Consider the following 23,619-nt stretch of genomic DNA (forward strand, 5'->3'; position numbering starts at 1 on the left):
CAGAAACGATCACGTAGCGACCAAACTTGTCAGAAATCACATTGTGCTGCTCAAATGAAACATCCTGACTGATCAGAACTGAAACTCCTCGGGCCTTAGCTTGAAAGGAGGAGTGAAATCTCTGCCCTGACCACCTCGGGAACAGGCGGCTATTATCAGAACTGCGAATATGAGTTTCTTGTAGAAAGGCTATTTCTGTTTTAAGGTGTTTTAGATGTGAGAAGATCCTTTTCCTCTTAACAGGGTGATTCAGACCCTTAACATTCCAGCTCACCAACTTCAAGTATCTGCTCATAATATCTAAGAAGAAAAATTAGGTGTGCACAATGACCTAGGCAAAAAAAAAGAAAACGGAAAGGAGGTTGAATGTGACCCACATTAAGTAATGAGTTGAAAAGAGTTAATGCAAAGTTTCTGGCAGTGACATATCCCCCCGACCCACCCACCCCAACTAAGACAGCTGCTATAGAAAAAAAAAAAAAAAGCAGCAAGCTCTTCAAAACAAACAAAGTGCAATAACGCATCTTCCTATCCTACACACTAATAGCCTTTGCTCCCGTATCATGGGTGTATACATATTAGCACCTTAAAACGTGTAGATATAAATAAAAAAAAGAAATACCCTCTCAAATCTTGACCTGTAAGTCCCGATATGAGCCCAGAAATATTTGTACAAAAATATAAAATATAAAACGTCCGACTTAAGCAGCGTAAAAGTAAGGTTAACAGCTTACAATTACCGTATTTTCTGGAATATAAGCCGCACCTGTATATAAGCCGCACCCACTCTATTTAAAAAAAAAACAATAAAAAAAGATATACAAGCCGCACCTGTATATAAGCCGCACCCACTTTTATTTAAAAAAAAAGATATGCAAGCCGCAGATATTTATGTTGTTAGATTAGATATTTACTACATGTACAGAACGATTTTGAAGTGTAAATGATGTACATGTTTGTACCTAAATAGATCCTTTCCTAACAGTGTCTTTTAACACGGCAGCAACTTTGCTGATTAAAACTGGACTGAACCAAGAGAAAATAACCGGTATTTATTTATCTATTTATCTGTTTTTAATCTGCTTCTACCTAGTTCTATCTGCTAAAGAAGAAGTAGCGTATTCTTCTTTGCATTTATTTTGTCTTAGTTTTTATTCTAATTCTGGTTAGCACTCCCCCTAGTGGTGGAAGAAAAATCCACAGAATAGCCGCACCTTTGTATAAGCCGCATGGTTCAAAACCTAGGAAAAAAGTAGCGGCTTATAGTCCAGAAAATACGGTATTACAAAACTTATAGGTAAATCGGAAAAGCTTTTTTTTTTTTGTTTTTTTTTTTTTTTTTTTTTTTCTCTCCCTCTTCACCACTTATTTTTCCCCTTCCCTCAAATAGCCAAAAATAACTGCAAATTAATAATATTTGCAAAGGGGCAGTCCAACTAACAACAGAGAAAATACTGGTTGTCGCGGGGGTACTCACCCTCCCCTCAGGAATAATGTGACTCACGTAAAAAAAAAGAGAGAGAAAAAAAAGTCAGTCCGTGAGCGTCAGTGAGCCGCACCGGGCTGCAGGCGGAGCCGTGACAGCCTCCAACAGTCCCGTTACGGCGGGTTTGAAACTTTGCTGCGACTCGTGATGAATTTGCGCGCCTCATCCACGGAGCCGATCCACTTCCTGGCCCCCCCGGACAGCGTGAGCCGGAGCCGGGCGGGGAAGAGCAGAGCCGGCTTCAGACCCAGCTGGTAGAGCTCCGACATGACTCCGCTGTATTCCGCTCGTTGGCTGGCAACTTCGGGGCTGTAATCCTCCAGGACCCGGATGGGGTGGCCGCGATATTCCAACTTTCCTCTCCGGCGCGCTTCCCTCACGAGGATATCTTTCGTCTGGTACCGGTGAAGGCGGAGGATGACCGGACGCGGTCTCTGTCCCGGGGCCGGCTTGGCGGCAAGCGAGCGGTGCGCTCTGTCTATTTCTGGCGGTGACGGCAGCGTATCGTTCCCGAACACCTCACACAGCAGCTTGGAGAAGAAAGCCGCCGGAGACCCGCTCTCGGTCGACTCCGGTAAGCCCAGGATACGGATGTTCTGCCTTCTGCTCCGGCTTTCCAAATCCACCACCTTGGCCTTCAGCCGAGCATTATCATCCCGTAGAGTCGAGCAGATGCCTTCAAGGTCCGTAACTCGCTGGCTGAGGTCTTCTGTGGCGAGTTCAAGGGACGAAACACGTTGGCCATGGTCCTCGACCGCGAGCCGCGTTTGGTCGAGTTTGGAGTCGAGCTGACTGAAAGTATTTTTGAACTCGGCGGCCAGGGCAGCTCGGTGTTCTTCCAGCAACGTGGTAATGGCCGCCAGGGTTAAGACGGCGCCAGCGTCGTCCTTCTTGCCCGACTTGCCGCTCTTCGAAGCCATCTCTGAGGTAAGTGGGCTCGTTCGAGACAAAAAAAAAGAAAAACAGCAACAGGGAATCCTTTTTAAAGGAAAAAGTTTGAAGGTTTGAGGGCTTGGTGGTTTAAAAAGTTTGGCACTCACGGGAGCACTCACGAAACACGTCTACTCCATCTGCTCACCAACCGGAAGCCTTTTTTCTCGTCATTTTGACTTTTTCTCGACATTTTTACTTTTTTCGCAACATTTTGACTTTTTTTTCTCGACATTTCAACTTTTTTTCTCGACATTTCGACTTTTTTTCTCGACATTTCGACTTTTTTCTTTGACATTTTGACTTTGTTCTCCACATTTCAACTTTTTTCCTCGACATTTCAACTTTTTTCTCGAAGTGCATAATGAAAAAAAACAATCTTCCCTCAGTTATAACTAATATAGATACATGCAGCATGTGTTGCCTTCATTCTAAGGCTTATACAAGACTTTTCATTTTTTGCGGCTCCAGACATATTTGTTTTTTGTGTTTTTGGTCCAATATGGCTCTTTCAACATTTTGGGTTGCCGACCCCTGGTCTAATGTGTCCACTCAGAGAGCTGCACTTTGAACCGTGTTGAAATATATTTGTGCTGGTTGTCCTTTTAGTTAGTAACTTCTTTACGGTTCAGCTTTATCCTGCATTCTGTCTCCCTCAGCTGCGACGGTGCTGAACTCGGTCCAGTCCCAGCTGCAGACCAACGCACAGACAGTGTTCCAGTCCCAGGCGCCCCCCATCCAGACAGCCGTGCAGCAGGTGACCCCTCAGGCCACGCAGGTCACCAGTGCCCAGGTTACTGGTGCTCAGGTGGCCGTGGCCCAGGCGGGCTCCGTAACCACGACGGTCTCTCAGCCCAGCATTTCTGTGGCCGCACTTCAGACAGCAGGACTGTCCTTCAACCCCATTGTAAGGCTTCCAGGTTTCCTTTTTCCTGCTCATGGAACTTTTCATTTTTTACATTTTGCATGTGAGTTATTATTTATTACTTTATTTTCCTCTGCTTGATGAAGATGTTTGTTTTTTCTCTGCTTAGATTAGTGCTGCTTCTTTTGGAGCACAGCCCCAGTTCCTCAGTTCCCTTACTTCCACCCCGATCATCAGCAGTGCCCTTTCCAGCATGGCCGGCATCACCAGCCAGATCATCACCAATGCCCAAGGACAGGTAGGTGACGAAAATACAGCTAATACAGGAAACTATACCTGTATCACGGTATTATAATGGTGTTATTTGATGTATTGCACTCCTTTCCCTTTCTTCCTCCTCTCTACCTGAATTTCAAGATAAATTAAAGCTGCAAGCAGCGATGAACGGGCCCTCGCACGTTCAGGCTGCAGTGGAAGCACTTGTATGATTTGCATGTAGATTCTTCGGGCCTGGACATTTAGCAGATGACACCATTCACGACTCTCTATGTCAACCATTCAAAAGTTATGGAAGAAAGTAGGAACTATCAAATATGGACCAACCAGATGAAGGGTGGTCGCGTTTTTTGCCGTCTATCGTCTCCCCGGTAACACTTTTGACTGAGAAAAGTAATGCCCAATGTTGCAGGATGGAGACGCACATTTTGATGTATAACACACCTGGGTGAGCGTTACAGTTCGGGCCGTATTAACGGCTGAAGGAATGGCATAAATTGCGCCAAAATTACACGATTAATTCAAAATGGCTGACTTCCTGTTCGGTTTCGGCCATGGCGCCAAGAGACTTTTCTTTAAGTTGCGACATGATACAGGTGTGTACCGATTTTCGTGCATGTACGTCAAACCGTAATGTGGGGCTTGAGGCACAAAGTTTTCTAGGGGGCGCTGTTGAGCCATTAGGCCACGCCCATTAATGCAAACCATTAAATATCAAATTTTTTGCCAGGCCTGGCTTGCGTGCAAAATTTGGTGACTTTTGGGGCACGTTTAGGGGGAAAAAAAGGCCCTCATTTCGTCGGAAGAAAAACGAGGATAACAAAATCAAAAACAAAAATTCCTACAGATACAATAGGGCCTTCGCACTGTCAGTGCTCAGGCCCTAATTAAACATGCCTTATATATGATTGTTTGGTCTTAAAGCAGCACAACGTAACGTTCAGCTTTTCTGAGTTTGGCGGCATCTTTTGGACAAAAGCGGTAGTGTTTTACTAGAAGGGACACTACGTTTCCCATGAGCACCAGCGCGTACTGCCGGAAAACTCCTGTCCCGTCGCTGCATTTGTTTTGAGAGAAGACGGGACGCTTTTCTGTTTCACCAAGTGAACAGACGGAACATAAAAAAAAAAAAAAGATGTTAAACTGCTGGAAAGGAACTGGAATTTACCGGGATACCTTAAACAAGGAAGCCAGGGAGCGGTATATGGAGAAAATAATGATTATTAACGGTCTGGATCAATATGAAATCCCTACTGAAGACCCATCTGTTTCAATAAATTTGTATAATAGTACAACATACAGTACATGTTTTGTATCCCTCTTACTTCTCTTTTCTTTTTTTTTGACTGCTATATTATGTTGAAGAGGCGTGAGCAATATTTTTGTTTTCCTCGTGAGATTATTTTTTTCCTCTGCAGCTACAAATAAGAGTTAATATTTTTTCCTCAACAAACTAGTTTTATCTGAAGATTGGAGTTAATCGCACCGCAGAGAGCTGGCCAGCAACTGCGTTTAGCTGGCGAAGTGGGGAATAAAACCCGTGTTTTGATCCGACCCGGTCTGTGTGAGTGTTTGTGGTTTAAGGCTGTTTATGGTTCTGCGTTAAATCGACGCAGAGCCTACGGCGTAGGGTACGCGGCGACACACACCGTACGTTGCGCGTCGCAACGTACCCTACGCCGTGGGTCTGCGTCGATTTAAAGCAGAACCATAATTCAGGCTTTACTGTGTGGAAGGTTTGGTCGTTACAGCTTTGATCCAAGCGAGCCGACTCTTTCACTCTTTTACTCTGTTATATCAGATACTTGGCCTGCGTGGTTCTGCCTCCGAGCAGGAAACCGTTGAAAAGTTAAACCATTAGCGATCTTTTCCCCACGTCTGTTGTGTGGAGCTGCTGCAGCCACAACGCAGCAACGGGTTACCAGCTTCTCCTGAGCTCTCGCTCCAAGCCCCGCCCATTTTCGTCTCGACTGCGAATCGGGAAGGAGGGGGAAGTGACGTATGCCGTAAAGCAGTCAAAGTCGTAAAGATTTGTAGTTTTTTAGTGTGGCAGGGTTCCTACCATGCTCCTCAAGGTTACATAGTGCCAGTGAAGGCGATACAGACCCCTCAGACCATGAGGGAAGTTGATGTACCATCACAATGACTCTGGAAATATGATTTTAAGGTGGAAAAGTTACGTAGTGTCGCTTTAATCTTTGTTGAGGGATGCCTAACCACAGTCTCCAACACGCTAGATGTGCGTTGCTTTTTTGATTACGTTGAATACTTTAACATAGGTCCGGGTCAGTTTAAAGAGGAATGAATGAGTGCTTGCGCTTTACGTCAACATAACAAAACCAAACGTGTACGCATGCATGCATTCAAAAATAAATGAAACAGACGAAGCGGAACAGTGCTTTTAGAATTCAATACAAATAATAATGTCTCTCAAAGCAATACATCACTTGTGTCACAAAAAGAGTGTCTGTGTGAGTGTCTATATCCAGTGTTTAGCAGTTTAAGGCCCCGTTTCCACGTAGCAAAAACAGTGGTGTTTTCATGTGTTTTGGTCGTTCGTTTACACGAAAACGAAGCTCAAAGTCACCAAAACAATCATTCCTGAAAACTCCGGCCAAAGTGGAGATTTGCAAAAACTCCATCTTCACGTTTGCTTGTAAACGGAGGGGAAACGGACATCTATCAATCAATCAATCAAATTTTATTTGTATAGCACCTTTCATTCAGGTACGTGAAATACAAAGTGCTTAACATTTTGACTGAAAAATAAGCATAATAAAAACAATAAAATGAATTATTGATAAAAGTTCAAGAATTAAGGCTAAAAGATAATCAGTCCACAACAATAAAATATAATAATAATAAAAACCTTACAAGAAATAGATAAATAAATAAAACAAATACCTCTAAAAAATGTTAAACAGAATAAATGTATAAAGTTTTAAGTCTATGTTTAAAAATGTCCACATTTCCAGCTCCTCTCAGATTTAGGCTTCAGAACGTCACATTATGCGACAGAAACGTCACCAGCATCATGTGTGCGACCTGTGTTTACGATTTGTTTGGTCACGTGTCATTTGTTGATGTTTTTTTCCAGGATTTTGATTGGCTAGCATGACTTTATGCTTCTTGTTACTCTGCCGCCTGTAGGTATTTATGCAGGTTTGTGTAAACGATGGTATTTTTCAAAACGTAGAGGGGGAAATATCTGTTTTTATAAATACCCTGCTATGTGTAAACGTGGCCTAGAACTATTTTTCTACTAGTCGTTCCAGGGATCATACACACCTGTTCCTAGTTGCAATGATGTTGGTGGTGTGGTGATCACCTAAACTCTACAGGCGACGCCTCCTAGTGGAAACAACCACAGGCGTAAATTCAAACAAACGTTGGCTCCTACAATGAGATGAAAAATTGCATCAAATACCTTGACGATAATCCCATTAGTACTGTATTATTAATAGTGAAAATGACATGGCAAGACAGCAAAGAACTGTCAAATTGTCTCTTTTATTTTGTAAAGTTCACCTTTTAAACTAGTTTTTCCCATATTAAGCCAAAGCTAAGCAGATAAAGGCCCTTTACAATGCCAAACCTCAATGTCTTGGCTCTCTCTTCTTGAGTGGCCGAGGAGCGCTGAACGGGGCTGGAGGCAACGACAAGGCAGGAGGAGGGTTTTACAATTCAGCATCTCTCTGGTTTATTTTATGGCTCTTCTTATATAAATAGTTTATGATAGTCGTGGTTCCCACCCAGAGCTGCCATTAACATTTGTCACAGATACGACAGCTTCAGTTTTAGATCCCCTCTAGTCAGTACTCGAGTTGTAAAAAAAATCAGGGGGGATGGTGAATTTTATCATATGGGGACAGATAATTTGTGCTGATTACAAATAATATAATATATTACAAATAATAGCACTGACCAAAACACCTGCAGAAATACTGCAGGAATGACATAGCAGCAGTTAAATGCAGCCTTCTGTAAGCTTTAAATATCCACTGGGCTTACATCAAATACATCAAAACACAACAATAAAAAACTGTTTTCTGAACTTATCAATATGACTCTGTCCTTCACAGGATAAGTAAAATGGATCACTGCAAAAACTCAAAATCTTAACAAGAATATTTGTCTTATTTCTAGTTAAAATGTCTCATTTTAGTAAAAAAAATCTCATTACACTTAAAACAAGACTCATCACTGGAAAAAACAACAATTTTCACCTGTTTCAAGTAGATTTTCACTTGAAATAAGTAGAAAAATCTGCCAGTGGAACAAGATTTTTTTGCTTGTAATAAGAAGATAAATCCCACTGGCAGATATTTCTACTTATTTCAAGTGAAAATTTACATGAAACAGGTGAAAATCGTCAAATTTTCTGCTGTTATTTTTCTGGTGATGACTCTAAATGTTCATAACCTGCCATATGATTCTGGTCTTACCTCAGTGCTGTCGCTTTGACATGCCACAATCCTCTTAAAAGTCTTGAAATTTTAGTAATTTACTCACTGAATATTGGATATGAACACTGTTTTTAAGGTTTTTACCAACTGGTCAGCAGCTCAGAGTGGCTCTTGGACTTGTTAAGCCCGATTCTTGCAGTTTAAGCTGTTTTACAAGCATTTAAAACTCATGTTCAGTGTTACCTCTTTGTACACTCAGTTATAAGCTAATTTAGTATGTTAATTTGGCCTCTTTCATTAAAAACTGTTTGCAGAGTTAAATTTACACACTTTGGCTTTCATGAAAAGGCTACTAGTACACTTTTGTATGTACAAATGATATCTTGATATGATATCTGTCTCCAACCACACGAAGAGCTGCTGTAAGTGTGCATGAGTGCACATGAATGTTGTTCACTATTGTCAGACTTGACAATGTTAATGCTCTATGTGGACTTTTATTTTCACTATATGCAGATATCTTTCATCCCACGTTTTAAAACACGAGAATACATTTAAAATGTAGCACATTTATCTTTTATTCATGAGAATTTTTAATAGTTTAGGAGAAGCAGGTTGGAATTGCTTCCAATTTACCAAAACAAAAAAAAACTTCACGAAAATAAATCAGTTTTTGTGAATTTGCTTAGCCTGCAGATTGATTTATTGGATCTAGAAAAAGAGTACTAAGTTTCTGTAAAGAACTTCAAATCATTGACACTTATTGAAGTTGATGCACTCTAAATTTTATTACTATCTGTTGTTTATTATAATGTGCGTTAAAAGCAAGACATTGCCTGGGTGACAATGCAAAGCGATGTAACACATAACATAAAAAGCATAAGCTTACCTTCCAAGGTTGCATGTGGCTGTCCACAGGTATGAAATGAAGTCTCCCCAATAATAGAGACAACAGGATCGTCTGCTCGAGAGTTTTGTCCATGTAGGAAAATGCTTTGTTTTGTATCCAACTTTATATCAAGCCATTTAAACTTCATCTCTTGAGTGCTTCGTTGGACAGCGGGTCAACATTTGTCACCTCTTCAGGCCGGTTCCCTGCCGGTTCCTGTCACCCCCAATACGTTTCTTTGATACACTTCAGTAAAATCACCTTCATCACTGCTTCTTTTAACTTGCATCATGTTCACTGCTAGACCTGCAGGCTGAGTCCCATGGTGGGTTTTTCTGCTAATTAATAAGCAGCAGGAGCACACGGCCAGATTGCAATAACCAGCATTCATAAACGTACACACATTCTTAGTTTTACATGGGGTTTGTGAATCTGTTGCAGATTTTTAGCAAGTATGTGTTTTCATGTGCGATCCACTCCCAGATTTATGAAGATTGTAATGAATGAAGCTCCCTGTGGATCGCTGATCCTGACACGGATGCGCCGACCAAACTCTGCCATGTTGCATTACTGGCCAGTCTTAGTATTTAATTTTGTGGTCAGACTTTGTCATAACAGCGAGAAACTAGACGGTGAGGGTTTGTCTCCGCGACTTCCTAAGTGTAATCATCTTGCCTGAAGTCCTGTCTTCCAACTACATTAGCCGTTAGCTCAGGGGACACAAGGATACTGATTCACCAGTAATTTGTATTTTTTGTCACATTTGTTAATTCTCATGCAGCTGATTGTCCTCTCATAGCTCCAGCTACATAATTACAACTCACTGGGTTTTTTTCTTTTAATTGCAAACATATAATGATATCTCATTGTCTCCCTCGGGGCAGATTTACTGTGGCTTTGTGCCCGGTGGGGAAAAGAACCGTACTGTCAGTATTTTAAGATTCAGCTGCTGAGAGGTGTAGACGTGGTCAGCTTTGCACCTGGCCTTGATGTACATGTATTTTTGAGTGTTTCCCTCCCACGGTGCTTAATTCTGTGATAAGATTATTTAAATGAGGTCCTGTGTACCGGTCGTCTGCATAGCTTCTTCATTTTATCCGTGGTTGTGTTGTTTTAATGGCTGCAGCATGATTCAGATTACGAATGTCATCGTCCACATTTTCACATTTCAGCATCGTCACTGAGCACAGAAACATAACATTTTACAAACGACCAGGACATGGCGATGCACGTAGTGACGAAGCTGAAAGAACTCTTCAGTCAGAGTTTATCAACGTAGAACAAATAGTTCTGTCTTTTTTTTCCACGTGCGTCAAAGAGCGCAGCAGCCAAGCAGCTAATCCAGTTCAAGCTTATACGTTCCGTGTTGTTAAAAGAAATCAGCTGCACTTGTATGTATCCTTGATAAATAACAGGCTCTTGGATAAAAACGCCTGTCTGTTTGCAACTTAAAGATAATCTGTGCAGCCTCTGGTACGCCGATCTGGTTGTAATTAAAATAAGATGGTTGTGCATTTGTAAGACATTCCCTGCAGAAATACAAACTCCCACGGGGCTGTTTATGATTTGCTACCAAATGCTAATTAGCTTTGGATAGTAAATTTGCTTCTCATGGAGCAGGCAGAAGTAAATACGCAGTACAACATGAAAACCACCTGGGTATTGTTGTGCAGATCCTCCCTGTGCAGGGGCATGGGCACGGACATCTATGGCAACATGTTCTAATGTTTAATCCAAATACAAGCTCCTCTCGTCTGTTATTGCTTCCTGGATATCTATATCAGTGTTCCTCATAATTATTTGTATTAGTCAATTATAATTGAATATCCATGATAACATTTCTACTGGTATAATTAACATTTTAAGGTGTTAACAACTTTGGTGATCTTTTTTTTTTTTTTGTATTATTATTTTTCAAAGCAAAGCAGCAAAACCAACACAACGAAAATAATACAGAGCAAATGGGTACAAGTAGACATACAGTGAGTGGACTATTATCATGCCAATCTATACATTTACATTCTTATTCCAAGCTAGTTCTATAAGTCCAGACTTTATCCTTTGAGATGTGGCGGCATCCAGATAATCAAAGAAAGAGTCCCGACTCCGGTAGAAGGAAAAGAGTTTGTCCCTCAGGGCAGAGGAGAAGACTTCAAACGAATGACATTTGTCACAGTTAGCAGCCATTGAGATAAAGTGGGAGCTTTATCAGAGATCCACAAAACCAGAATTCATTTTCGAGCCCAGTGCAACAGAATATGTAGAAGATCTTTTTTACTGAATGCAGCTGGAACTTCATCCTCTAATTAGTCCATGGGCCAGAGCCCCAAATTTCACTTGTCAGTACCACTCAAGGTGACTAAACTTACTTATAATTTTTGAAAAGATCCATGTCTGTAGATGATATTTTGGTATGATAACCCTTCCTGAGTGGCAGCTGTATCATAGTTATCAGCTCATGAAGTCACCCACCCCCTTCAGAAAATTACATTTTAGATGCTGGTGCATATCCTGGTTTAGACTCAGGAAATCTGTCAATGTTTCACAATTTTGTCTTTGGTATCATTTTAAAGGGGACCTTTTGAAGCATTCATTCAAGCTAAGATGTGATATTTTTCCTGAATCCTTATGGTCCTGTGAGTATTCCAGTTTTTGTATTTTGTGTCTCTGTTGTTCCTAGATGACACAGGGCTAAAAGATAGTATATCATTTAGGCGAAAATTGTGTAAATATGTGTTGTTTATAGTTTAAAGAGCTGCAGTGACCTCTATGTTGGTCAGAAAGATTCACATCTTAGCTTGAATGAATACTTAAAAGGTCCCCTTTAAATTGATACCAAAGACAATATTGTGAAACATTAACAGATTTCCTGTACATGAGTCTAAACCAGGATATGCACCAGCATCTAAAATGTAATTTTCTGAACTTCATGAGCTGATAACCAGAGGTGTCAAGTAACTTACTTAAGTTACTTACCGTAAGTAGAAATTTTGGTTATCTATACTTCACTGGAGTAATTATTTTTCAGACGACTTTTTACTTTTACTCCTTACATTTATAGGCAATTATCTGTACTTTTTACTCCTTCCATTTTAAAAACAGCCTCGTTATTTCATTTTGGCCTTTAAAAAAAACTATCCAGTTAAATTGCTCCATCCGGATAGAGTGAATTTGGTTGTGGTTGTTTCAGATGTTCTTGTCCAGTTTTGTTCTTACATCCGTTCCCTCAGATTCCTGCAACTAAACTTGGATGTACATTCCAATAAAGGTTAGGATAAATGATAACATGCCTCTGAAGTTTGACTTTTTGCACCATTACAATACTTATAGGCAACTAGTCATCATATCTCCTGCTCTCTGAAACACATGTTAATGCTCAATAGTACACATATATGGTTCTTTAATATATTTGCATTATACTAAGATGCATTCATTTTCAATTGCCTTTGTCCTTAATGGCTTTTTTCCCCCTTACATTACTTTTACTTTTATACTTTAAGTAGTTTTGAAACCAGTACTTTTATACTTTTACTTGAGTAAAAAACTTGAGTTGATACTTCAACTTCTACAGGAGTATTTTTAAACTCTAGTATCTATACTTCTACCTGAGTAATGAATGTGAATACTTTTGACACCTCTGATGATAACTCTGATCCAGCTGCCACTCAGGAAGGTTATCATACCAAAATATCATCCACAGACATACATATTTTCAAAAATCATGAGTAAGTTTTGTCACCTTGAGTGGTAGTACTGATATCTGGTCTGGAACATGGACTAAATCCCAACAGGCAAGTCCTCGTGCCAGCGTGTAAAGGGAGCTTAAAATTTTATGAAACCTTTGGTGGTCATTTTAAGATTTTGTAGCTAATTTGCAGATTCATTGCTCATATCCCTAATGCTGTTCTTTCTAGACAAAATAATTCTCAGGGTATTTTGTATTTATCTCTTTTTCTTTGAACAATAATTGCAGGTCATAGGGACCCTTCCGCTGCTGGTGAACCCAGCCTCCCTGGCTGGAGGGGCTGCCCCCTCCAGCCTCCCCCTGCAGGGTCTGCAGGGGATCCAGGGTCTGCAGGGTCTGCAAGGTCTGCAAGGTCTGCAGGGTCTCCAGGGTCTCCAGGGACTCCAAGGTCTCCAGGGTCTCCAGGGTCTGCAGGGTCTCCAGGTCCAGACCGTTACCCCACAGCTGCTCCTCAACGCCCAGGGCCAGATCATAGCGGCCGTGGGGAACGGAACCACGGCAGTGGCCACCTCTGCTGCAGCTCTCCCTAAAACTGCTGCTCCAACACTCAACAAACCCAGCCTGCAGGTGGGGGAACTCAAATGTTAAAAAGGACCAAGTAATTAATAGTGATGCACCCGAATGAAAATTTGTGGCCGAAACCGAAAATAATAATAAACACTTGGCCGAATACCGAATACCGAATAATACCGAATAATACCGAATAATACCGAAAAATACTTCTTCACAGTTTTTCATTTATTTTGCCAATTTTTTCACCATTGCATAAATCAAATAAATGTGCAGTGAAATACCCGCCAGTCACAATTTGTCTTACTGTACTTATTGTATTTTTTCTCATAATTCTTTTTCATTTTCTCCTGTTCAAATCCAATTAATCGGGTCGCGGTGGGGCTGATCTCCGCAATTTGAAGCCTTGTATGATAATTGTAAAAATCTGGGTTATTTTCTTGGAGGATCTCATCAAACATATCAGACAGTGAGGGTTCTCCACTGCATCGCTAGTACGGGCCCTTTTCTCCTGCGCTGTGCGTCCCGTGACCGTCTCATCACCAAGCGCTTTCCCAAATCCAACTCAGCCTGGATCATTTCTCGTGTCCTCTGCTTTTTCCCCACATTCAAGTAATGATCTGACATGTTTGCTGCATTTAACACCACACACCCCTCACTCCACGCTGTTCGCTGTTTGATTGCATCATCTAAACATGCCGTTATTAATTGTTTGTCTTTTTTCCCCACTTATCCAACCAAACACTGAAAGTGTTTTTTTGCTATTTTCGGCCGAACAATTTCGGTTACCGAACATTCGGTGCATCACTAGTAATTAAAGCTTTTATACTTAGTTCGGAAAAAAAAAAAAAAAAAAACAGAAATTGTCTGTTTTTCATCATATCACAAACAATTGAATCATTACCGTATAGGCCCGAATATAAGACGACCCTGATTATAAGACGACTCCCTCTTTTTCAAGACTCAAGTTTGAAAAAATACTTTTTTGTGTGCAGACGAGGTTTAAAAAAGAAAAGACTTTTTGAACATCAAATTCAATTTTCATACAGAAAATAATTACAGTACATCTGAAACAAATGATTATAACAATATATTCAAGAGAAAAAGCATGTTATTTTGCTTCATTCAAATCATCATCTTGAAGTTTGCATCATAACTTCTCAGCTGCAGGTTAACCTGCCGATCTTCCACCCACTTTTCTCGTTTCTCCATGTTCTGTTATCTCTTCTCTTATTTTCTTCTCTTTTCTTTCTTAGCGCTATTTTTTATTTTTCTTCTTCGTGACAGGAGTTCGCTTTGGCTTGGGGAGTTTAGTTCAGCATTCGCTTTAAAGATATCTGGCGCCATCTAGTGTTGTGAATGGGTATAACGTCTAGACCCCGAATGTAAGACGACCCCCACTTTTTCAGTCTTATTTCAATGCAAAAAACACCGTCTTATATTCGGGCCAATACGGTATTTAGGTTTTTTTCCCCATAGTAGGTAACATGTGAGCATGTTATTATTCCTCCAACAGGCCTCGGTAACTAGCGTCACCCAGTCCCCGGTTGTGATTGCACCGCAGCCGTGTCTACTGAAGACGTCCACAACAAACTCATCCACGGCCCCCATCACCTGTGGAGACTTGGCTAAAGTGGGCCAGCTCGTCAGTAGTACGTACCGTTGCTTTGCCTGCTTGCGCATGTAGAAACTTCTAAAAGTCGGTGGATAACTTTTATATGAACTCCTCACGATTGCAGAGCCCCAGCAGACGGTCAAAAGCGAGGAAGGCATTAATCTGGAGGAAATCCGAGAGTTTGCCAAGAATTTCAAGATCCGGCGGTTGTCGTTGGGACTCACTCAGACACAAGTAGGGCAGGCCCTTACTGCCACGGAGGGCCCGGCCTACAGCCAGTCGGCCATCTGCAGGTACATCACACCCCTAGTTAGGGCTGGGCGATATATCGAGATTTTAATATATATCGATATATTTTCAAACGCGATATGGTACAAGACAATATTGTTTATATCGGGAAAAAATAAATAAAAATTATGATTTTGATATAGCTTATTTTTAGACAAATTGACTTGAATGTTTTATTTGAGATTTGCACAAATGTTTTGTTATTTGCACAACTGTCAACCTCAGTGGAAAAGTCTGCCTGTTACTGTCTACATTGTATTAATTGCACAGTGTATTTTATTTTAATTGTTATGCAGGAAAGGGATATGTGTTTTATTTTATTCAAGAAGCATTTTTATTCTATATATGCAGGCAGTTTATTTTTATTTCATTTGTTTTATACATTTTGATATTGTGCAGACCTCTGTTAATAAAGGTATCTGTGTGACATTTGGCACGAGGCTTTGTATTAAAACTGTTTTTTTAAGGGTTTGCCTCAGAAAAAATGAAGCTAACAGAGATGCTATGCTATAATGCTTTGGGGGAAACCCCAATTATGTCACAGAAAAAATATCGATATATATCGAGTATCGCCATTCAGCTAGAAAATACAGAGATATGACTTTTGGTCCATATCGCCCAGCGTTCATAAAGCAACTAGAAATCAGTAACCAGGTTTGTGCCATGGGCAGCACGGTGGCTTGGTGGTTAGCACTGTTGCCTCGCAGCCCGAAGGTTCCTGGTTCCATTCCCTGGCCCGGCGGGAGTCTTTCTGTGTGGAGTTTGCATGTTCTCCCCGTGCTTGCGTGGCTTCCTCCCACAGTCCAAAAACATGCATAGCAGGTTCATTGATGTTTCGAAATTGCCCGTAGGTGTGAGTGTGAGTGTGCCTGGTTGTCTGTTTATCTATTGGCACTTTTCCACTAGTACCTACTCTACCTACTTTCAAACTAGGGATCTAACGTGCCGAGTAGATACTTTTTCTGAGTCGGCTGGATCTGACATCATCACACTACAGGCCACTGATTGGTCGGGGGGTTGGAGTCAGACGTCTGAGTCAGGATGAGGAAATCAGAGAAAGAGACTCTGACGGCTTCTTGTTAATTTTATTCGACAGGCAATGGCAGCAAAAGTCTGTTTCATGATCCAACTCTGAGGTGCAGATGTTCATAAACCTGGTGTCTGAGGAGAGAATTAAAAAGGGATCTAGACGGGTGATAAGGAACGACCAGATCTACCAGGAGCTCTGTCACTTCATAGCTGTTCACGGCTCCAGCTGACTTTTCAGCAGCGCCGAGACAAACAAAAAAAATTAAAAAGTGTCACCGCTTGAAGCTTCTCTCTCTCTCCCATTTTTTAACTTGATATCAAACACAAGCCACAGACCCAGCAGCACATCTATCATCTCCTCCAGGTTCTACATCCGTAGTGGTGTTTTCTTCGTTTAGATCATACAATCAAATATGTCACAGCAGCTTCACTCCAACCCTCCTACTTCTGCTCCAGATGCTGAATTGTTATGGAAAAGAAACCAGGCCGAGTTGAGATGAGTAGAGTTGAGTAGGTACTAGTGGAAAAGTGCAATAAGTGGCCCTGTGATGGACTGGTGACCTGTCCAGGGTGAAATGAGCTGGGATAGGCTCCAGCAGACCCCCGTGACCCTGCAAAGGATAAAACGGATATAGAAAATGGATGGATGGGTTTGTGCCGTGTATCTGGCAAGCCTTTTGGCTGCAGATATTTTGACTCATCATCGCAGATGGAAGGAAAGGGATGGTCCTGTTCAACTACAGGGGGAAGGAAGCTTCTCCTAAGAGACAACATAGAATGATAAACATGGGCTTTTACTTCCATCCTGTTGTTCATACGTTAACACAATTTATAACATTATCACACAAGCTGCATTTCAAACAATTCGTGAATAAACACCAGTAAAGCGCACGTGCAAGCTCTTGCTCTGAATTGCATCAGTGCTTGGAGACACACTGATGTATTAAAACTCTCTTTAATAAGAGTGGTTGTTACCAGTATCAAAGGCTGCTACTTTGTTATAGACTGTGAACCAAAATGATCTGACAATTGCTTAAATATGTTAAGCAATTGAATTTTCAAAGGGTACATGTTTTTTAAATAGGCTATTTGAAGCCAGCAGAACACATCGCTCATAGGAAGTTGTTGTGAGTTCAGTTGTTAGGTGGAGTTGCAGTACAAGCAGTGTGTCATTCTTTTCTTTCTTCTTTCGCCTTTGGCAGGTTTGAAAAGCTGGATATCACCCCTAAAAGTGCTCAGAAGCTGAAGCCCGTTCTGGAGAAGTGGCTGGCCAAGGCCGAGCACTGGAACCAGAAAGGCCAGCAGAATCTGATGGAGTTTGTAGGCGGCGAACCTTCCAAAAAACGCAAGCGGCGTACGAGTTTCACGCCGCAGGCGATAGAAGTCCTGAACTGCTACTTTGAGAAGAACGCTTTGCCCACGGGCCAGGAGATCACAGAGATCGCCAGGGAACTGAACTATGACAGAGAGGTTGTGCGGGTGTGGTTCTGCAACCGGCGACAGACACTGAAAAACACAAGCAAGATCAACGTCTTTCAGATTTAGTAGCGACCTCATTTTGGGAGAGATCTCTACTCATCTTTTGTCCTTTTGAAGATTTGAACATGTAACATAGCACCGCAGATGCAGCTTGTGTTCTGAATTAAACCTTACTAAGAATAGAGGTGGGGTGTACATTTTTAAGAAAATACAGGAAATTCCCCATGAGTTTTGAAAGAGTACTAAAGATGACTTATAATTGTGTTCTAAAGCTGTATATGTGAAGTTTAATTCTGTTTTGTGCATACTAAATCAAACTCCATGGTCCTTACATCTCATGTGGTAACGATGGCATGTTATGGACTTTTATACAAGTGGTTTTATAAGCTAACCTCTTTGACCTATTTTAAGTGTGTATTTACTTGGAAGGATTTTAGTTAAATGTAGCTGATTCTGTGTCAGATGGCTCACATTAAGCTGATATTTGACAAATATGCTTTGACCACATTGAATAATGTGACATTAATATCTGCTCTTTTATTTAGCATCATTTACTGACAGACAAGACTCGAGAGTCTTAGTAGGCAATACGTTTCATCAGATGTACTTAGCGATGCAACTCAAACAATTACCGTATTTTCTGGACTATAAGCCGCTACTTTTTTCAAAGGTTTTCAACCATGCAGCTTATACAAAGGTGCAGCTATTCTGTGGATTTTTCTTCCACCGCTCGGGGCGCCTTAACCGGAATTATAATCAAAACTAAGACTAAATAAATATAAAGAAGAATACACTACTTCTTCTTTAGCAGATAGAAGTAGGTAGAAGTAGATTTCAAACAGATAAACAGATAAATAAATACTGGTTATTTTCTCTTGGTTCTGTCCCGTTTTAATCATCAAAGTTGCTGCCGTGTTAAAAGACACCGTTAGGAAAGGATCTATTTAGGTACAAACATGTACATCATTTACAGTTTAAAATCGTTGTGTACATGTAGTAAATATCTAATCTAAAAACATTAATATCTGCGGCTTGCATATCTTTTATTTTAAATAGAGCAGGTGCGGCTTATATGCAGGTGCAGCTTATAGTCCAGAAAATACGGTAGTTGGCCGACTGCAGACTCCTGACTCTGCCCCAGTGTTGGGACAATCATCTTTTTTTTTTTCTATAATGGATAATCACAAAGATGAACCGTAAATCGTTCACTCCTCCAGCACTCTACTGAGCGAACTGAATGTCTATAGAGTCTTTTGACGCTCAATTGACAAGAGGTATTTGCCAAAATAAAACTGTAGCTCTTGCAGTTATGTGTAGTGCCATACTTGTAAACTCATTTTGGATTTTTTGAAGCTTGATTTGTAGGCGACTTGTGCAAATATTAATAATGTCCATAATGTGTGATTTTACCAGTCTGTCTTTTTACATGTTTTGTTTTTCACGCGTGTGCTTGTCATAGTTTATTTTTCTCTCTGCTCCCTGCTCTGACTGCTCTCTTAAGGCTGACAGTGTTTCTGCTGAATGTTTCCACCTGAAGTGAGATAAAGGATATTTTTAAATAGCTCGGTATGCGTATCACAAAGTCTACTTATGAGAGCCTCATGTTACCTGGAACATTAGAGCCAGGTTATTGAAATGTTATTATCAAACTTAAAACAAATCAAATTGATGAAGTGAATTAGAAATCTAATCAATAGTTCAGCAAAGGAAGGGTTGGTGGATAATGATGTTATGGGTCTCATTACGGGTTGGTGCACTGTTTGCATATGCAACATGAAGTCATTTTTTGAAGGAGTAAGTTTTTCTGATGTTATTGCCAATACTTCAATATTTATTTGCACTTTAGATGTTAAAGAGAAAGTGAAAGGGTAATGAAAGGTTTATTTACAGAAAAGGTCTCCATTATGTTTAAAGGTGGAGATTTACATTTTTGTTGCAGAAAGAAAATCAAATGTTTAATTTTATTGCTCTTAATTGTTAAGAAGGTTTATGAAATGTAGCAGTACTGACAAGATTGCAAGTCTATGGTGAAGATCTGTCTGCTTTGTATGCAGATTAAATGTAATTACTACAGAACATAGAAGTTAATATGCGTTCATTACAAAATGTCTGCATTTGTGAGATCATAATTTAAACGATGCATTTTATGGTCCACCTAATTTTTTCTTTTTGAAAGACTGTTGGTCTATTATGTAGTATACCTATCATAACATATGCTTTAACATGTGTTTACCTTCACATTGATATTGATTTATTGTTTTATTAACTAAGTTATCCCAGTTATTAAGATGATTTAAGTAAGAAAATAAAAGCTACTTTTATATTTCACACTTCAAAAAGCATAAAAGTTAAGGTCTTGGTAAGCAATACAAAACTAAATTTGGATGCTTTTTGTCCTTTTTCTCTCATATAAATAAACCCTGTCTTTATTAATAATCCCACATTGTCTTGTGTTGAAACATTTTACATTTTCAGTCAAACCATTTGAAAGTGACCTGGACACCAACGGTTTTAGATGCAACAGCCATCTTTGTACCATTTTACTGTCATAATATCCTACTTCGTACCTGTGCAAAGAAAATGTCAAATATTCATAAAAATGTATTTTTCACAGCTTTTTGTCTTTTAGTAATATCTGAACATTTTTTGATGAGGTAACATCTTATCTACAATAAATTGAAAACATTATTACAAAAGAAAACGGCTGTATAAATGTTGGTAATCAATTTCATAACAAGGATAATATTTGTACATTAGTCCAAATATGTATCCGTAAATAACCATTGCCTTTAAAAATATAAAGTCCATATTTTAAAGATCAGGAAAGAAAATATGAATTTTTATTCAATTTAATGCAATATTTTAACAATTTTAACTGGATTTTTTTTTAATTCAAGAAGCGCAGTAAAAACAGTCTTAAGTATTTATCTCAGTATATTGCCCACACGTGATTAAAATATGGCACCGATGGTTCGCAGACCATCCAGTTTCAAGGCTGCCATGAAACTGCTGCACCTCAACTGACCACTGGGGACTGGCTCTAAAAGCAAGGTCATTTCCACTGACTCCCATGTTAAAATGTCCACTTTTGCAGCAGAAATAAACATTTATAGCCTGGTTAAATATAATGATTTTGGTCTTCATAGCTAGATTGGGCATCCATGACAACTAGACAGGGTGAATGTTTTTTTTGTCCCACATTCAGTAAAATTAAAAATAGCAGCAAATGTATGTATAATTAGGGTGTTGTCTTTTGATTGGCAGATGGCATAACCAATGGCTCAGCGGAGCCGCAGGCAGCTTGTGGCAACCGGGTTCCTGGTGGTGCCACTAACAGAGCATTTGTACGGAAGAGTATTAGGGCCAGGCAAAAGAAAAAAAAATTGAGAGTGGAAGATTTTTTTTACTGTGCACTTCGAGAAAAAAGTCGAAATTTCGTGAATAAAGTAAAAAATTTTTTTTTATCATCATTTCAACTTTATTCACGAAATTTTGACTTTTCTCAACATTTCGACTTTTTTCTCGACATTTCGACTTTTTTCTCAAAATTTCGACTTTTTTCTCAACATTTCGACTTTTTTTTTCGAAATGTCGACTTTTTTCTCAACATTTCGACTTTTTTCTCGACATTTCGACTTTTCTCTCAACATTTCGACTTTTTTCTCAACATTTCGACTTTATTCACGAAATTTTTACTTTTTTCTCAACATTTTGACTTTTTTCCTCGACATTTCGACTTTTTTCTCGAAATTCTACTTCAACATTAATCTCGACTTTCGACTTTTTTCTCGACATTTCGACTTTTTTCTCGAAGTGCATAATGAAAAAAAAATCTTCCTCCTCTAAAATATTTTTATTTTTCTCCTGCCTGGCCCTAATACTCTTCCGTACATTTGAAATGGGAGGTCTACCAATTAAATAAAGATGATGCAATTTGCTGAGAGTGAAAACTTTGAATGCAAGAGTTATGTTAGGCTACAAATATGTTCTACCTGTGACACGGTAAGAGCTGTGATTTTGATGACAAGCAGGATTAATGCTTTAAAAATGAAAAACTAATTCAGAATGTTGCAGTTTTTTTTTGTTTCTTTTTTAACCACATCTTGCCACAAATGCAGCAGGATTGAAGTGATGAGTGTTTGAGGTGTATTTAAGAAACCCCTTAAAATATTCACCTATTTTCCACGTACACTATTTTCACCAGGCAGTCATAAGGTGGTTGTTATGAACATGGTGTCTTATAAGATCTCACTGTGACTACGTTTACATGCAGTCAAAATTCGGGTTAAGGTCAATATTCCGGTTACTGAAACATTCAGAATAATGTGTTTCCATGTGTGAGCAAACAGGGTTATTCCTGTATACATGGTAATTAATCATTTGGGATATCTGGATCAAACCAGCGACGCACGGAAAACGTCATGACGCAATTCCCGTCATTTCCGCTTCTTCTGCCTGTATCCAAATCCAAAACAAGAACAATAACAGCAGCACGGCGGATAATGAACAGCCCAGTAGAAGTCGCATTCTTCCAGCGGAGCTTGATCTGGTCTGGCGTTCGTACAAATGCTGCTTCGCGCAACTTTTCGCTCACCTTTTTGTAAATCTCGCTAGCCCAGTAGTTTCTACCATCTACAAATGCCAAAATGTGCATATCTTTCATTACATTTATGGATTCTTAATAGGACTAACTGTTAATACCCCTAAAAATATCAGCACAATAACTCCTAGCGCACATGTCGGTGGGGTGGAGTTTGGACAGGATCGTGGGACACCACCAAATCTACACGTCATCAGTTGTGTGCCGTGATTAGTCTCCTCCTGGTCTTGCGTTTCGCCATGTTTATGAGTACTTTATGGACTTAAAAGACCAAGATTCCTTGCGAAAACATGCGCAGAAAACAAATTCCTGTTCCTTTTGATGGGGATATCCGTTGTATACATGACCAAATATTCGGGTTAGAAAAGGAGTAACCCTGGGGTCATATTCAGGTTTTTAAAAACAGGAATATGAGCAAATTCTGGTTATTCAAAGGGGTTATTTATTGGTGTTTACATGGCCGTGCAAAACCGGGTTATTGCTAATATTCCGGTTAGAAAAGGGTTATTGACAGTACTCGAGTTGTAAAAAAAAATCAGGGGGGATGGTGGATTTTATCATATGGGGACAGATAATTTGCGCTGATTACAAATAATATAATGTATTACAAATAATATCACTGACCAAAACACCTGCAGAAATACTGCAGGAATGACATAGCAGCAGTTAAATGCAGCCTTCTGTAAGCTTTAAATATCCACTGGGCTTACATCCAATACATCAAAACACAATAATAAAAAACAGTTTTCTGAACTTATCAATATGACTCTGTCCTTCACAGGATAAGTAAAATGGATCACTGCAAAATCTTAACAAGAATATTTGTCTTATTTCTAGTTAAAATGTCTCATTTTAGTAAAAAAATCTCATTACACTTAAAACAAGACTCATCACTGGAAAAAACAACAATTTTCACCTGTTTCAAGTAGATTTTCACTTAAAAAAGGTAGAAAAATCTGCCAGTGGAACAAGATTTTATTGCTTGTAATGAGAAGATAAATCTTGTCCCATTGGCAGATTTTTCCTATTTACTTCAAGTGAAAATGTACTTGAAACAGGTGAAAATGGTCAAATAAGTTATTTTTCTGCTGTTATTTTTCTGGTGATGACTCTAAATGTTGAAATAGCAGTAAAACCACATTCATTGACGAAATGGCATAAGGGATGGAAAGGGGGGATGGCAGTTTTACAGGGGGGGATGATTTGGACCGTTTTTATTTCAGGGGGGGGTGCCATCCCCCTTCATCCCCCCTCAACTCCAGTACTGCTTATTGACTGCATGTAAACGTAGTCAGACAGTGACACTTTGACTGACAGCAGTAACTAGTGTGTTCAGCCTTGAGTGTGTCTCCCGGGGGGGTCTGGGGGGCCCGGGGGGCCCCGGGTCCAGCCCGTAGCACCAGCCCCAGCAGTAACGAGCTCCGCCCGTGGTTTTCTCTCTGCGAGGAGAAGAAGAAGAAGAGCCGGAAATGACGTCACCTCCTTCTCCCGACGCATTTGG

General features: G+C 40.0%; 1 protein-coding gene across 1 annotated transcript in view; it reads left to right on the forward strand.

Annotated features, from left to right (window-relative positions):
* The window catches only part of pou6f1 (POU class 6 homeobox 1), a 37,229-nt gene extending 17,043 nt beyond the window's left edge, over positions 1-20,186 (forward strand). Inside the window, exons 6-11 of the mRNA XM_061735337.1 lie at positions 3,076-3,323; positions 3,451-3,579; positions 12,826-13,164; positions 14,624-14,759; positions 14,847-15,015; positions 17,242-20,186. Of these exons, the coding sequence (XP_061591321.1) occupies positions 3,076-3,323; positions 3,451-3,579; positions 12,826-13,164; positions 14,624-14,759; positions 14,847-15,015; positions 17,242-17,584 (1,364 nt within the window). The 3' untranslated portion in view covers positions 17,585-20,186. The remainder of the gene's footprint in view (positions 1-3,075; positions 3,324-3,450; positions 3,580-12,825; positions 13,165-14,623; positions 14,760-14,846; positions 15,016-17,241) is intronic.
* The last annotated feature ends 3,433 nt before the right edge of the window (positions 20,187-23,619 follow it).

The sequence above is a fragment of the Cololabis saira genome, chromosome 12, assembly GCF_033807715.1.
Source record: "Cololabis saira isolate AMF1-May2022 chromosome 12, fColSai1.1, whole genome shotgun sequence".
Classification (NCBI taxonomy): Eukaryota; Metazoa; Chordata; class Actinopteri; order Beloniformes; family Belonidae; genus Cololabis; species Cololabis saira.